The sequence below is a fragment of the Cetorhinus maximus genome, chromosome 9 (genome assembly GCF_964194155.1).
Source record: "Cetorhinus maximus chromosome 9, sCetMax3.hap1.1, whole genome shotgun sequence".
NCBI lineage: Eukaryota > Metazoa > Chordata > Chondrichthyes > Lamniformes > Cetorhinidae > Cetorhinus > Cetorhinus maximus.
Window position 1 is genome coordinate 131,007,122 of NC_135887.1, and position 14,685 is coordinate 131,021,806.

Consider the following 14,685-nt stretch of genomic DNA (forward strand, 5'->3'; position numbering starts at 1 on the left):
ACAGCAAACAGTAATGGTTTCAGGTGTTGAATTACTAGAGTTTATTAGTGCACTAAACTTCAAAGTGAGACCAGAAAAAGCTTTCACTCTGAGCAAACAACTTGTAATGTTCAATAATTATCATTTCATTGTACTTACCTTGATTTAGTGCCAGAGCTGGTGCATAAACCACAACACCGGTGTAGAGAATCTGAACATTAAAAGAAAAATCGATTTAACTCTTTCTTGTTTCAAACAAAACACAAATAAAAACGTAACTGATGAATTTCAAAAATTGCGATTTCTTACTGTTTGCAGGATATAGATAATGGTAGCGGCAAGACGAACCAGCCTATTGAACCTCAATTCCAAATACTGAAAGAGAAAAGGAAAGATGGGCCAAATTAAGAAATACATTTGTGTAACATTGAAACGACAGAGAGAAACCATTTTTTTTTGTAATGCCATCTTCCACGTTCTCAGGATGCCCCAAAGTGCTTAACAGTCAAGGCGTTACTTTTGAAATTGAGTCAATGTTGTTTTGTAGGCAAAACATGGCAGCCAATTTGCCAAAGGACCTGCAGTAATGAGAAAAATGCCCGGTTGTCGACCGGAATTTTCCAGCCCTGTTGGCATTGGCAGGTGAGGGGGTGACGGGGGGGGCGGTGTTGGGGGGTGTGGGGGGAGGGGGCAACATGGTTTTAAGCCGTTGTGAAACCAGTTTGCGGTTGTCCGCTCCACCCATCGATGGTGGTGCCGCGTTTCCCGCTGCCACGAACGTCATATTAATCACATTTTTATCTAATTATAAACCCTGCTCGTTGGAATCATTCCCCAACATTCTACTTACCGCCCAGGTCAGTGTGACTTTGGAACGCCATGCTTCACAGCTACCTTTAAAAGGCGTGCACCCGGCGACACGAACTTCGAGGGGAACTTGGAGGTGAGCGCACACAACCTTGCGCAGCGCTCCGAGCATCACCCGTAGGACATCGAGAGAGAGAGGCGCCGCACATTCAAGGGGCTGGGGGCCACGGGCAAGTCGCTTTTTCCTGGCTGGATTTCAGTGTGATGTCGGGCCAAGGGCTTCAGCGTGAGTCAGGCCAGGGAGGAGGGTAGAAGGCAAGGCAGCACAGACTGGGGGAAATGCTCAAGTGCATGCCAGGGATGTGGGGGGGTTGCGGGGGTGAGGGAAGCGGCCGTGCACTTGCAAAAAATTGGGTGCAGGCTGCAAATTAATGTGCCTTTTAGGGGGCAGCAGAGCAATTGGCCAACTGGGCAAGTTGTACAATCCCCTTGCGAGAGGTGGCCATGGTGCAGTCACTGGTGGAGGTGCTCACATCGCCTTGCAATGTCTTTATTAAGGAGTGGGCCAGTACCCATTATGGTTCAAGCTAACAGTGCAACCTTGCAGTGCGGGTTGGGAGAATGCCTGTGCCTGAGCTGAGAGCACAGCCTGCAGTCCAGTGGGCAAAGCTGCCGCCAATAGGTCAAACGGAGTGCAGCGGAGGTGGATGGAGTTTCAGACAGCCAATGAGCGCGCTGCATACTGGCCATCCAAGTGGTGGCCCGCGCTCTCCTGCGCACGTGAAGGGGTCTTCAGACTTAACCAAGAGAGGTTCTTAGTACATCCACGCTAACACATGCGTCTCTCTCTTTGATCCTGCAAGAGGAGAGCATCAGGATCATGGAGCCTGGTGACTTAGTGGTCAGTCTCATGGCTTACAGAGACCAGAGAAGAAGAAAAAGGTGCAGCAGAGGCACCTGGCTTGGCAAAGGGAGGAGCACCTCCCTCAAGATGAGGGGTGGCAGGGCCTGTTGTGCATGCGGCTGAAGATCCACAGCGAACCGTCGCTCATAGGCATCTTGATGGACCCAGGGTCTATAGGTGGCGCTTGCCTTTCCTGCAGAAGACCGAGAACCACTGTCGCAAAAGACCGCGCATGTCCAGGGATCTGGTCGGTCACATGTGCCACCTGCTGCAGGATTTGGTGCCACAGGGACATGGAGGGCATCCACTGCCAGTGGCCGTGAAAGGGACTGCGACACTCAATTTTTACACCAGTGGCTTCTTCCAGGGATCCTAAGGTGATCTATGTGGAATCTCACAAGCCGCCATGCACAAGTACATCCAGCAGGTCAAAATAACATCTTTGCGAAGGCACAGAACTTTGTGCATTTCATCAGGGATCAGGTAAGCAGGAAGCAAAAGCACTGAGATTTGCGCAGATCTCTGGTTTTCCACAGGTGCAGGGTGCAATCGACTGCACTCATGTGGCAATTAGATCTCCATGGCAACAAGCAGTCAACTATGTCAACCACAAGGGCTTCCACTGCTGAATGTTCAGCTGGTGTGCAACCACCACAAAGACATCTCAGAGGTCTGCTCAAGATTCCCAGGGAGTGACCATAACTCCTACATCCTTAGCAGGCCTTAGATCCCTGACGTCCTCCGGGTCTAGAGAGGTTGCTGGGTTGGTTCCTCGGGGACAAGGGCTACCCACAGAGGACATGGCTGATGGTGCCCATGGGGTATAACGAGGCTCATGCCGTGATCCAGACTGGTGGGGCAAACAATAGGCATTTTGAAAATGAGGCTCTGGTGCCTCGACAGTCTTGGATGGCAGAGCAATGCAATACAGTCCCCAGAGGGTGATGTGCATCATCGTCGCTTGCTGCGCACTCCATAAACTGGCGCTGCAATGGGTGTGGGGGGGGTGACCTGGCTGAGGAGGAGGTAGAAGAGCTGCACGCATCCTCCGCTGAGGGGGCCATCGAAGGGGATGACGGTGATGAGGACATCGCACAGGCCAGACGAGGCAGGAACGCTCGAGAGGCCAACATAGCCAGAAGATTTATGAAGGATGATGACGAGAGGCAGTGAGGACAGTCCCGACATCCTCAACTTGCATCTGTGAACGTTTTACTCCTGTGTGACTGATGGCAGCGCACATACCCTCGGTGCTGAGGCTCATGTCATGGAGACGCAGCAGAGGCCCTAATGGCCGCTAGATTCCTGGAGGATGATGATGACATGCAGTGAGGGCACGCCATTGATCTGTGAATGCCTGACCGCTGTCTGGCTGAGGGCAGCTTGTTTGTGCTCTGTGATCAGGGTCATATCAGAGAGATGTAGCCTTGAAACTTTAAATGCAGCTGATCCTTTGTCAGCCTTATGCACTTCAGGAGCACAGCGTCACCGGTCACAGATGCTGAAGAGATGGGGGGGGCCAGCCCCACTGTAAAGGTGCTGAGAGAGAATGACGGAACTCTGTGACGCCTGCCTACAATATTCTGGCAGCAATAACAAGCACCATTGAGGTGAAGGCACCACTAGTGTGTCCGGGGCGTGTGAGGCCAGACCATCACTTTGATCTGAAGGTTACACACTGCACGGGGAAGAGGCCCTGACTGAGACACCTGCCTTTACCTTGTGCAGGAACCAAGGTTTCACATCTGACTGACATGAACACTGCACATCAGAACAGGGAGCCCTGGGAAAGAAGCAATTCTTGGGAGTTTATTCAGACAACATTAGGCTGTGCAACTACATCTCCTTAGCCTTCCTAACCCTAACACTTGGTTCTTCCCTGACACCCAAGGTAAAGGTGGAGGCAGCCTGGTGACTGCTATGCCCTGTCTGTGATGACCTTGGCGAGCATCCTCTGGAGGGCCGAGACCTGGAGGACCCGGCCTGCTGTCAGGGACCTGCTGTATGGCGCCTCCTCGACCTGTGGAGCTGAAGCAGCTGGGAGGTCACAGGAAAGAGGATTCAGATGGGCCAGATTCTCCTGGTGTCACCTGGGTGGATGGTCCCGGGGTGTGCACCTACTGATCCTTCTCCCTATGGATGCCCGAGGGCCCTTGCTGACACCCTGAGGAGAAGGGGAAGCTGGAGTGAGATTGAGCTAGCCCGCACCTTTCTCGTGTTGACACTGTCAGAGGCCAACTATGGCATCAGCAATGGAGTTCAGCTCGTGCACCAGTGCAGGACCAATGTCCTGGACCAAGATCTCCATGGCGACCACCATCCTACAAGTGTTGATCTCGGTGCATTGGCATGCTGGCGTTATCACCTCAGACAAAAGGCAGACAGACTCCTCCATCGTCCCCTGCAATCGGAGAAGTGCAGCGGACATCCCTTCCTGATGTTCCCAGGCTTGCCTTTGCAACTTCAGAAAGTGAGGTATGACTGAGTGCAGAGGCTCCTCACCTGACTTGGACTCAACAGATTTCTGGCCTCCAGCAGTCCTCTGAGTGGCGGAAACCTGGGAAGTCCCTGCCGCTGCCTGCTGTGGATCAGACAGTGCAATGAGCTCACCAGATTGTCACCCCAAGGCTACTCCAGAACTGGATCCCACTGAGGTGTGTATCTCTGTGCTGATGGAGGGTGTGGGTGAGCGCTGTGACAGGTCTTCAATCAGGATATGATCAGAGTCTTCTCCCAAGGTGCCTTCAGGGCTTGAGTCAAGGACCTGACTCATGGACTCCATCAGCTGCTTCCCAGATGTGCCTGCGAAAGGAATGATAATTAGTGCATTGCAGGGGAACTGACTCACAGCATGGTTGTCTGATGGATGTTGCACTGCTGGATCCTCACTTGGTTGAGCACTGCCGACCTCACCGTCAGCACAGGAACGGTCCAGATCACTGCCGGCCAGCTGGATGACTCTATTTTCAAAGTCTGTGAGGACCTTGATGTCAGGCATTCCTTCACCAGTCTGCAGCCTCTCCCTTTTGTTGTATGCCAACTTGGTCTGCATGAAGACAGATGAAACAGTGCAAGCAGGATGCCTGCCAGGCCCGATGAGAAGGATGCCTGGCATGTGTAGGTGGTGCCATGGACTGGTTGAGGACACGATTCGCAGGGCAGATGAAGGTGTGTGTGAGAGAGTGAATGGTGATGTTCCTTGATTTGGCAGTGAGTGAGATCCCTTTGGATGTCTGATGCATTTGTGAGTGTGTGAGTTGAGAGTGAAGAGAACAGTGACTTACCCTGGCAGAACAGAAGAGATTGTTCATCCTTTTTCGGCACTGGGTGGCTGTCCTCTTTTGCAGGGCATTGGCGCTGACCACCACTGCCACCACCTCCCTGGATTGGTGACCTTGTTTGCTGGTCTTCGCCCAAAGCGGAAGTAGAGGACTTCACAGGGGGCCTCCACTGCGTCTGGTAGGCGTTCTACAAAAAGAGGACAGCCACCCAGTGCCAAAGAAGGATGAACGATCTCCTCTGTTCTGCCAGGGTAAGTCACTGTTCTCTTCATTCTCAACTCACACACTCCAAATGAAAACACCAAATGAAAACACCAAATGCAGTGATAATCATCTTCTAACACAGTGTAACCTGTGAAAACATGCTTACACACACATGCACAAAAGCACCTTCCCAAAAGGTGTGCTGAGAATTATCCTAATGTACAAGACTTGTTGGCACTGGAAGTTGGTGGGCAGAATTTCAACTCAAAGTTGCCTTTTTTGCATCTGAAAAATTGGCAGCCAGCAGTTGAAAAATCAGGGAGTGGAGGTGGACACCTTGATCGCCAGTTAATGCTGTATTCAGCTTGACCTGTGAATGGCGAGCAGCCCTACAACTGTAAGATTGGTTAAATATCCAAATCATAGCCCTACATGAGTTAGAGGACCCCTGATTTCAAATTCAGGTATATATGTGCCATGCACGCTATAACTCATTGCATCGCACATTGAGCGGCCTAACCAGCGGTCCTTAAAGGACAGGAACTTGATTGAGATTACCCATGACTCATTCAACTCTTGCCATTAACTCTAGTAGCATTTTTTTAAAATCATGCGATGTGGGCACTTATTGCTTATGTTGGAGTTCGGTGACTGAGGGAGTTCGGTGAGGAGGGAATAAGGTGATCCTTTGAATACTGTGAGTACGGTAGGGTAAGTATTTACTACTTTTATCGCTTATAGTTTTTAAGGTCTTATTTTGTGGTTCATTGTTTGTAAGGGCTATATTTTGTAACAATGAGGAGAAGGGAAGAAGGGCCCTAGAGTAATTGATATTATTTGATATTAAGTACCTTCCAAAAGTACTTTTGGAAAACTCCAAAAGTTCCAAATGAAGTATTAATTTAATTTAAAGGGGTAGGTCATGGCAGGAGAGCTCAAAACCATGATGTGCTCCTCCTGTTCTATGTGGGAAGCCGGGAACATTTCTAGTGCTCGGGGCCAGCATGTGTGTGGGAAGTGTCTCCAGCTGCAGTTCCTGGAAGCCCGGAGCTGGAGCGGTGGCTGGGGACACTGTGGAGCATCCGTGAAGTGGAGAGTATCATGGATAGCACGTATAGAGAGGTGGTCACACCGCAGGCTAAGAGTGTATAGGCAGGAAGGGAATGGGTGACCACCAGGCAGAGCAAGAGGACTAAGCAGGCAGTGCAGGAATCTCCTGTGGCCATTCCCCTGCAAAATAGATATACCGCTTTGGATACTGTTGAGGGGAATAGCCTCTCAGGGGAAGGCAGCAACAGCCAAATTTGTTGCACCACGGTTAGCTCTGCTGCACAGGGGAGGAGTAAAAAGTGTGGGAATGTAATAGTTATAGGGGATTCAATTGTAAGGGGAATAGATAGGCGTTTCTGTGGCCACAAACGAGACTCCAGGATGGTATATTGCCTCCCTGGTGCTAGGGTCAAGGATGTCTCAGAGCAGCTCCAGGACATTCTGAAGGGGGAGGGTGAACAGCTTGTGGTCATGGTACACATTGATACAAACGACATAGGTAAAAAAAGGGATGAGGTCCTAAAAGCAGAATACAGGGAGTTAGGAAGTAAGTTGAAAAGATGATCTCAGGATTACTACCAGTGCCACGTGCTAGTCAGAGTAGAAATAGCAGGATATGTCGGATCAATCCGTGGATGAAGAGATGGTGTGAGTGGGAGGGTTTCAGATTCCTGGGACATTGAGACCGGTTCAGGGGGAGGTGGGACCAGTACAAACTGGACAGTTTACATCTGGGCAGGACCGGGACTGATGTCCTAGGGGGAACATTTGCTAGAGTGGTTGTGGAGGGTTTGAATTAAAATGGCAGAGGGATGGGAACCTATGCAAGGAGTCAGAGGAGGAAGAATCAAAAGAGAGGAAGGGGAATAAGAAAAGTGATAAGCAGAGAAATCAAGGGCAAGAACCAAACAGGGCCTCAGTGAAAAATAGTGGGAACGGGACAAGATATATTAAAAAGACAAGCCTTAAGGCTTTGTGCCTTAACGCGAGGAGCATTCACAATAAAGTGGATGAATTAACCACGCAAATTCATGTAAACAGGTATGATATAGTCGGGGTTACGAAGACATGGCTGCGGGGTGACCAGGGATGGGAACTGAACATCCAGGGGTATTCAGTATCTAGGAAGGACAGACAAAAAGGAAAAGGCGGTGGAGTTGCATTGCTAGTTAAAGAGGAAATTAATGCAATAGTGAGAAAAGATATTAGCTCCGACAATGTGGAATCTGTATGGGTAATGCTAAGAAACACCAAGGGGTAAAAAACGTAAGTGGGCATTGTTTATAGACCCCCAAACTGTAGTGGTGATGTTGGGAATGGCATTAAACAAGAAATTAGAGATGCATGCAATAAAGGAACATCTGTAATTATGGGTGACTTTAATCTGCATAGATTGGGAAAATCAAATTAGTAACAATACCATAGAGGGGGAATTCCTGGAGTGTATACGGGATGATTTTCTGGACCAATACGTTGAGGAATCAACTAGAGAACAGGCCATCCTAGACTAGGTATTGTCTAATGAGAAAGGCATAATTGGCAGTCTAGTTGCTCGAGGCCTCTTGGGGATGAGCAACCATAATATGATAGAATTCGTCATCAAGATGGAAAGTAACGTAGTTGATTCTGAGACTAGGGTCCTGAATCTTAATAAAGGAAACTACGATGGTACGAGGTGCGAGTTGGCTATGATGAATTGGGAAATGTTACTTAAAGGAATGACGGTGGATAGGCAATGGCAAACATTTGAAGAGCACATGGGTGAACTGCAACAATTGTTTATTCCTGTCTGGCGCAAAAGTAAAACAGGAAAGGTGGCCAAACCATGGCTTACAAGGGAAATTAGGGATAGTATTAGATCCAAGGAAGAGGCATACAAATTGGCCAGAAAAAACAGCAGACCTGAGGATTGGGAGCAGTTTAGTATTCAGCAAAGGAGGATCAAGGGACTGATTAAGAAGGGGAAAATAGAGTACAAGAGTAAGTTTGCAGGGAACATAAAAACTGACTGTAAAAGTTTATATAGATATGTGAAGAGAAAAACTTGGTGAAGACAAATGTAGGTTCCTTACAGTCAGAAACAGGATAATTTATAATGGGGAACAAAGAAATGGCTGACCAACTAAATACATACTTTGGTTCTGTCTTCACAAAGGAGGACACAAATAACATACCAGAAATGTTGGGGAACAGTTCAGTGAGAGGGAGGAGCTGAAATAAATCAGTATTAGTAGGGAAATGGTGCTGGAGAAATTGATGGGATTGAAGGCTGATAAATCCTCAGGGCCTGATAATCTACATCCCAGAGTACTTAAGGAAGTGGCCCTAGAAATAGTGGATGCATTGGTGGTCATCTTCTGAGATTCTATAGACTTTAGAACAGTTCCTACAGATTGGAGGGTAGCTAATGTAACTCCACTATTTAAAAAGGGGGGTAGAGAGAAAGCAGGGAATTATAGACCAGTCAGCCTGATGTCAGTAGTGGGGAAAATTCTAGAGTCCATTATAAAAGATTTAATAGCTGAGCACTTGGAAAACAGTGGCAGAATCGGACAGAGTCAGCACGGGTTTACGAAAGGGAAATCATGCTTGACAAATCTACTGGAATTTTTCGAGGATGTAACTAATAGAGTTGATGAAGGGGAGCCAGTGGATGTGGTTTATTTGGACTTTCAGAAGGCTTTCGATAAAGTCCCTCATAAGAGATTAGTGTGTAAAATTAAAGCGCATGGGATTAGGGGTAGTGTATTGAGATGGATAGAAAACTGGCAGATAGGAAACAAAGAGTAGGAATAAACGGGTATTTTTCAGAATGGCAGGCAGTGACTAGTGGGGTACCGCAGGGATCGGTGCTGGGACCCCAGTTATTCACAATTTATATTAATGATTTAGATGAGGGAACTAAATGTAATATCTCCAGTTTTGCAGATGACATAAAGCTGGGTGGGAGGGTGAGCTGTGAGGAGGATGCAGAGATGCTTCAGTGTGATTTGGACAAGCTGAGTGAGTGAGCAAATGCATGGCAGGTGCAGTATAATGTGGATAAATGTGAGGTTAATCACTTTGGTAGCAAAAACAGGAAGGCAGATTATTATCTGAATGGCTATAAATTGAGAGAGGGGAATGTGCAATGAGACCTGGGTGTCCTCGTACACCAGTCGCTGAAGGTAAGCATGCAGGTGCAGTAGGTGGTAAAGAAGGCAAATGGTATGTTGGCCTTCATAGCGAGAGGATTCGAGTACAGGAGCAGGGATGTCTTGCTGCAATTGTACAGGGTCTTGGTGAGATCACACCTGGAATATTGTGTGCAGTTTTGATCTCCTTATCTGAGAAAATATGTTCTTGCTATATAGGGAGTGTGGTGAAGGTTTACCAGACTGATTCCCGGGATGGCGGGACTGACATATGAGGAGAAATTGAGTCAGTCAGGATTATATTTGCTAGAGTTCAGAAGAATGATGGGGGATCTCATAGAAACCTATAAAATTCTAACAGGACTAGACAGGGTAGGTGCAGAAAGGGTGTTCCTGATGGTGGGGGAGCCCAGAAACAGGGGTCACAGTCTGAGGATACGGGGTAGACCATTTAGGACTGAGATGAATCTCTTCACCCAGAAAGTGGTGAGCCTGTGGAATTCGCTACCACCAAAAGTAGTTGAGGCCAAAACATTGTATGTTTTCAAGAAGGAGTTAGATGTAGCTCTTGGGGCGAAAGGGATCAAAGGATATGGGGAGAAACCGGGAGCAGGCTATTGAGTTGGTTGATCAGCCATGATCACAACGAATGGCAGAGGAGGCTTGAAGGGCCGAGTGGCCTATTCCTGCTCCTATTTTCTATGTTTCTATGTTTCTATTGCCTATCCCTAATTGCCCACCGCCACCTTCTTGAACCACTGCAGGCTATCTGGTCTGACTTATCTGTAGCAGTTTGGTCCAAATCAGTGGCTTCCCTGAAGGAAAAAACAGTTCGGACCAGTCCTCTTATTTCCCAGTTTTACTGGTGTTCCATTTTAAGGTATACAGGACCAGTTTGGACCAGTACTCTTATTTCCCAGTTTTTACTGTTTTTTCCTTCTGAGTTACTAGACCATTTCAGAGGCCAGTTTAGAGTCAACCACATTGCTGTTGGTCTGGAGATATGCAGGCTGGACCAGGTAAAAGTAGCAGATTTCCTTCCTTGAAGGACATTAGTGAACCAGATTGGTGACCATTACTGAGACTAGCTTTCAATTCCAGGTTTATTGATTGAATTTAAATTCCACTAGCTGCCCCATGGTGAGATTTGAGCTTACATTCTCTTGGGCCTCTGGTTTACTAGTCCAGTCACATTTACTCCAACCGAGATTTTCCGGTCCCACCGAAAGTCAATGGGCTATTGGCTGGCCTGCCACAATCCCTGCAGCGGGTCCCGCCATGGGCAGGGCCGGAAAATCACAGCCTATGTCACCTCCTCTTTCTATAAACACAGACCTGCAGGGCAATGTCCCTAAAATTGTATTGCACACAGTTCCTCTATGAACTGAGATTCTCTCTCATTCGCCTTTTCCCAAGCTGCATGGGGTGGCCACAATGCTGGTTAATGACGCTTTTATGTCAACCACAATTTTTTTTGGATTTGGTGGCAGGTTTTCAGCCAGATACCCTTCCTGCCTCTAACTCTCCCTATTTATCCAGGCTGGGGTCCGGCACACGTTGGCCTAACTGCACCAGTAGCTGTGTTCCTTCATCGCCAATAAGTCCTGGAGTGGGACTTGAGCACTGGGCCATGCAGCTCAGAGACGGGAGAGCCATCCATTGAACCACTCCAGCTCCTCCTTGTTGAACTGGGGAGGTGGTGGCACTGTGGTATTGTTACTAGGTTGGTAATCAAGAGACTCAGGGGCAATGATCTGGGGACCTGGATTCAAATCCCACCATGGCAGATAGTAGAATTTAAATTCAATAAAAATCTGGAATTAAAAGTCTAGTGGTGACTATGAAACGATTGCTGTAAAAGCCCATCTGGTTCACTAATGCCTCTTTAGGAAGGAAATCTGCTGGTCTGACCTACTTGTGACTCCAGACCCACACCAATGTGGTTGCCTCTTAAATACCCTCAAGGGCAATGGGATGGTCAAAAAAAACACTGGCCTAGCCAGTGATGCCCGCATCCCAAAAACAAATAAATTTTTAAAAATGGAGTTTAACTGATTCAGTTATCATTCACAATCACTAAAAATCAGAGATCCAATGTTCATATATTGTTCACAGTAGAGCATCAGAATCATTCACAGATCTTACATGTATTTTTCCTTTTCTGTAGAAATTGGTGCAATTTCATTGGCATTTTCAAAAATCTCTAAAATGGGTAAGGAAATTTCTTGAGAAATTACTGTGGGGGATCAGCTGAAAAGGTAATAAATGCCTTTTCATTAGATGTTGACTGAGTGAATCAACAAAAATTCAACCCGTACCTACAAAAGTTTGCCATTTGTCATAAAAGACACTCCCTGACAGCCATAGTAAATCTTCATGTTCTTTGTGGGAAAAGTCAGTTTTTTTTTTAAAGTGAGCTTCAATATATTTAACATGTTAAAGTTGTCCTTATTTCAAATGTTTCACATGTGAATCCAGTTTTGTATTTCAAATGCTCACAGCTATCGTCACTGAATTTATTTGTGTGGATTTAAAAAGCAATTCTTTGGTAGTACAGATTGTCAGTGGCAATATGCTGTTTTGAAGATGTGATAAAACCCATATAGCAAGCTTTAGCTCTATTTAGCTGCATTATCTTTCTGCAAATAAAGAAGCCATTGCAAAAGGATCATTGCAATGCTAACAAAACCTCTGAGTGACACGTATTACATTTTATAAAGCAACATATTTATATAGCACCTTTAACATAATAAAACACACTAAGACACCTCACAGGAGGATTGTAAGAACATAAGAACATAAGAAATAGGAGCAGGGGTAGGCCATTTGCCTCTCAAGCCTGTTCCACTATTCAATAAGATTGCGGCTGATCTGCCCCAGGCCTCAACTCCTCTTTAGTTCCAGCTCCCCGTAGCCCTCAACTCCATGATATTTCAAAAATCCATCTACCTCCTCTTTAGATACTTTCAGTGATCTAGCCTCCACAACTCTCTGGGGTAGAGAATTCCTGACATTCACTGCCCTCTGAGAGAAGGGATTCCTTCGCATTTCAGTTTTAAATGAGTGTCCCCTTATTCTGTAATTATGCCCCCTAGTTCGAGATTAACCCACTAGTGGAAACATCTTCCCAAAATCCACCTTGTCAAGCCCCCTCAGAATCTTGTACGTTTCAATAAGATCACCCCTCATTCTTCTAAACTTGAATGATTAAAGGCCTAACTTGTTCAGCCACTCTTGATAAGTCATCCCCTTCATCCTAGGAATCAGCCTAGTGAATCTCTTTTGAACAGCCTCCAATGACATTATATCCTTTCTTAAATACAGGAACCAAAACTTTACACAGTACTCCAGGTGTGGCCTCACCAACACCCTGTGCAGTTGTAACAAGACTTCCCTATTTTTAATTTCCTACCCCCTGGCAATACAGGCCAAAATTCCATTTGCCTTCTTAATTACTTACTGCATCTGCATGCTAACTTTTTGTGTTTCATGCACAATAACACCCAGATTCCATCGTGCTGCACTTTTATGGAGTCTCTCTCCAATTAAATAATAGTCTGCCTTTTGATTCTTCCTACGAAAGTGCATGACCTCACACTTTCATACATTAAACTCCATCTGCCAAGTTTTTGCCCACACTCAACTCACCTATACCCCCTTGCAGATTCCTTATGCCCTCATCACAACATGCCTTCCCATCTATTTTTGTATCATCAGCAAATTTGGCTACATTGCACTCTGCCCCTTCCCTCAAGTCATTAATTTAGTTAATAAATAATTGAGGCCCTAGGACTGATCCGTGTAGCACTCCAACCTGAAAAAGACCCATTAATCCTGACCCTCTGTCTTCTGTGTGTTAACCAATCCTCGATCCATAATACATTACCCCCAATACCGTGAGTTCCTATTTTGCTTTTATAAGCTTTTATGTGGCACCTTATCGAAAGCCTTCCGGAAATCCAAATACGCTGTATCTACTGGTTCCTCTTTATCAACTCTGCTTGTTATATCCTCAAAAAACTCCAGCAAATTTGTCAAACATGATTTCCCTTTACAAAACCATGTTGACTCTGTTTGATTGCGATAAGCTTTTCTAAATGTCCTGCTATTTCTTCCTTAATAATGGACTCTAGAATTTTCCTAATGACAGATGGTAGGCTGACTGGCCTATAGTTTCCTGCTTTTTGTGTCCCTCACTTCTTGAACAGGGGCATCTCAATAGCGGTTTTTGAATCTGCTGGGACCCTCCCAGAATCCAGTGAGTTTTGGAATTTTTCGACCAATGCCTCCACTATCTCTGCAGCCACTTCCTTTAAAATTAAATAAACAAGATAAGGCATCAACTCACGTAAGGAGATATTAGGGCTAATGACAAAAGCCTGGAACAAAGAAGTAGGTTTTAAGGAGTGCCTTAAAGGAAGAAGATGAGGCAGAGATGCCGAGAGGTTCATTCCAAAGTTTGGGGCAGCTGAAGGCATGGCCATTAATAATGGAGTGATCAGTTTTATTGATTTTATCCACCTCACCTCATATGTACTGGCGATTCCGGATCTGTAAAAGACAGGTAGGAAGAGCTCCGCTGTGAAGATGACAACAAACGTGAAGGCGACGCAGAAGAGGATGAAAGAAGCTCCATACTGATAAACTTCCGAGGGGCCTCCTAACACGGTCACTGCAGACATGAAACTGGCGGTGAGAGAGAGGGCCACTGGGCCACAAACCATCTGTCTCCCTCCTACCAGAAACTCACGGGAGGTAACATTCTTTCTTTCTTTGACGGCAAAAAAGACTCCTATCCCAGAAGAAATGACAAAGAGCGAAGCAAAAACGACATAATCCCATGCTGTAAACGTCCCCACGCCTGGGTTTGCAAATTGACTCATTATTTCCTCGCGGAAATGTAGTTCAGACACATATATTTGTTACTTCAGGGATGAGCCTCCAGTAAACAGCTGTCAACAAGATTTGCCCTTGGGTGCTTCCTCATCTGCGGGACTCTCCTGGTTAAAACTGACAACGCCAGGAGACGTGTTCTGAAAGGTATGAAGGAAAAGGACTCTCAAACAGCACACACAGGCGATGATCACCCGAAATGATGGCCCGCAGATTTGTAAATGGGTGTACATGAGATTATGACGACCGTTGAGGAAGTCCCAGTGGAATTTACCAAATAGTCAGTGACCTCTTCAGCTTTCATTAGCCAGTTAAAGATTAGACTGAGCATTGAACCAAGAAGTAAAGTTCTGTTTTACAATTCAGCAATTTATTGCAGCAATGTTAATTACTACCCTAAACTATTCTCCGCGACAGACAACGAGGTCATACA

The 14,685-nt window shown here is 46.4% G+C and overlaps 1 protein-coding gene across 1 annotated transcript in view; it reads right to left on the reverse strand.

Moving 5' to 3' along the window:
* The window catches only part of slc5a12 (solute carrier family 5 member 12), a 78,991-nt gene extending 64,749 nt beyond the window's left edge, over positions 1–14,242 (reverse strand). Inside the window, exons 1-3 of the mRNA XM_078549618.1 lie at positions 13,886–14,242; positions 289–354; positions 139–190 (exon numbers count right to left, since the gene is read on the reverse strand). Coding sequence (XP_078405744.1) covers positions 139–190; positions 289–354; positions 13,886–14,242 — 475 coding nt within the window. The remainder of the gene's footprint in view (positions 1–138; positions 191–288; positions 355–13,885) is intronic.
* Between the last annotated feature and the right edge of the window lie 443 nt (positions 14,243–14,685).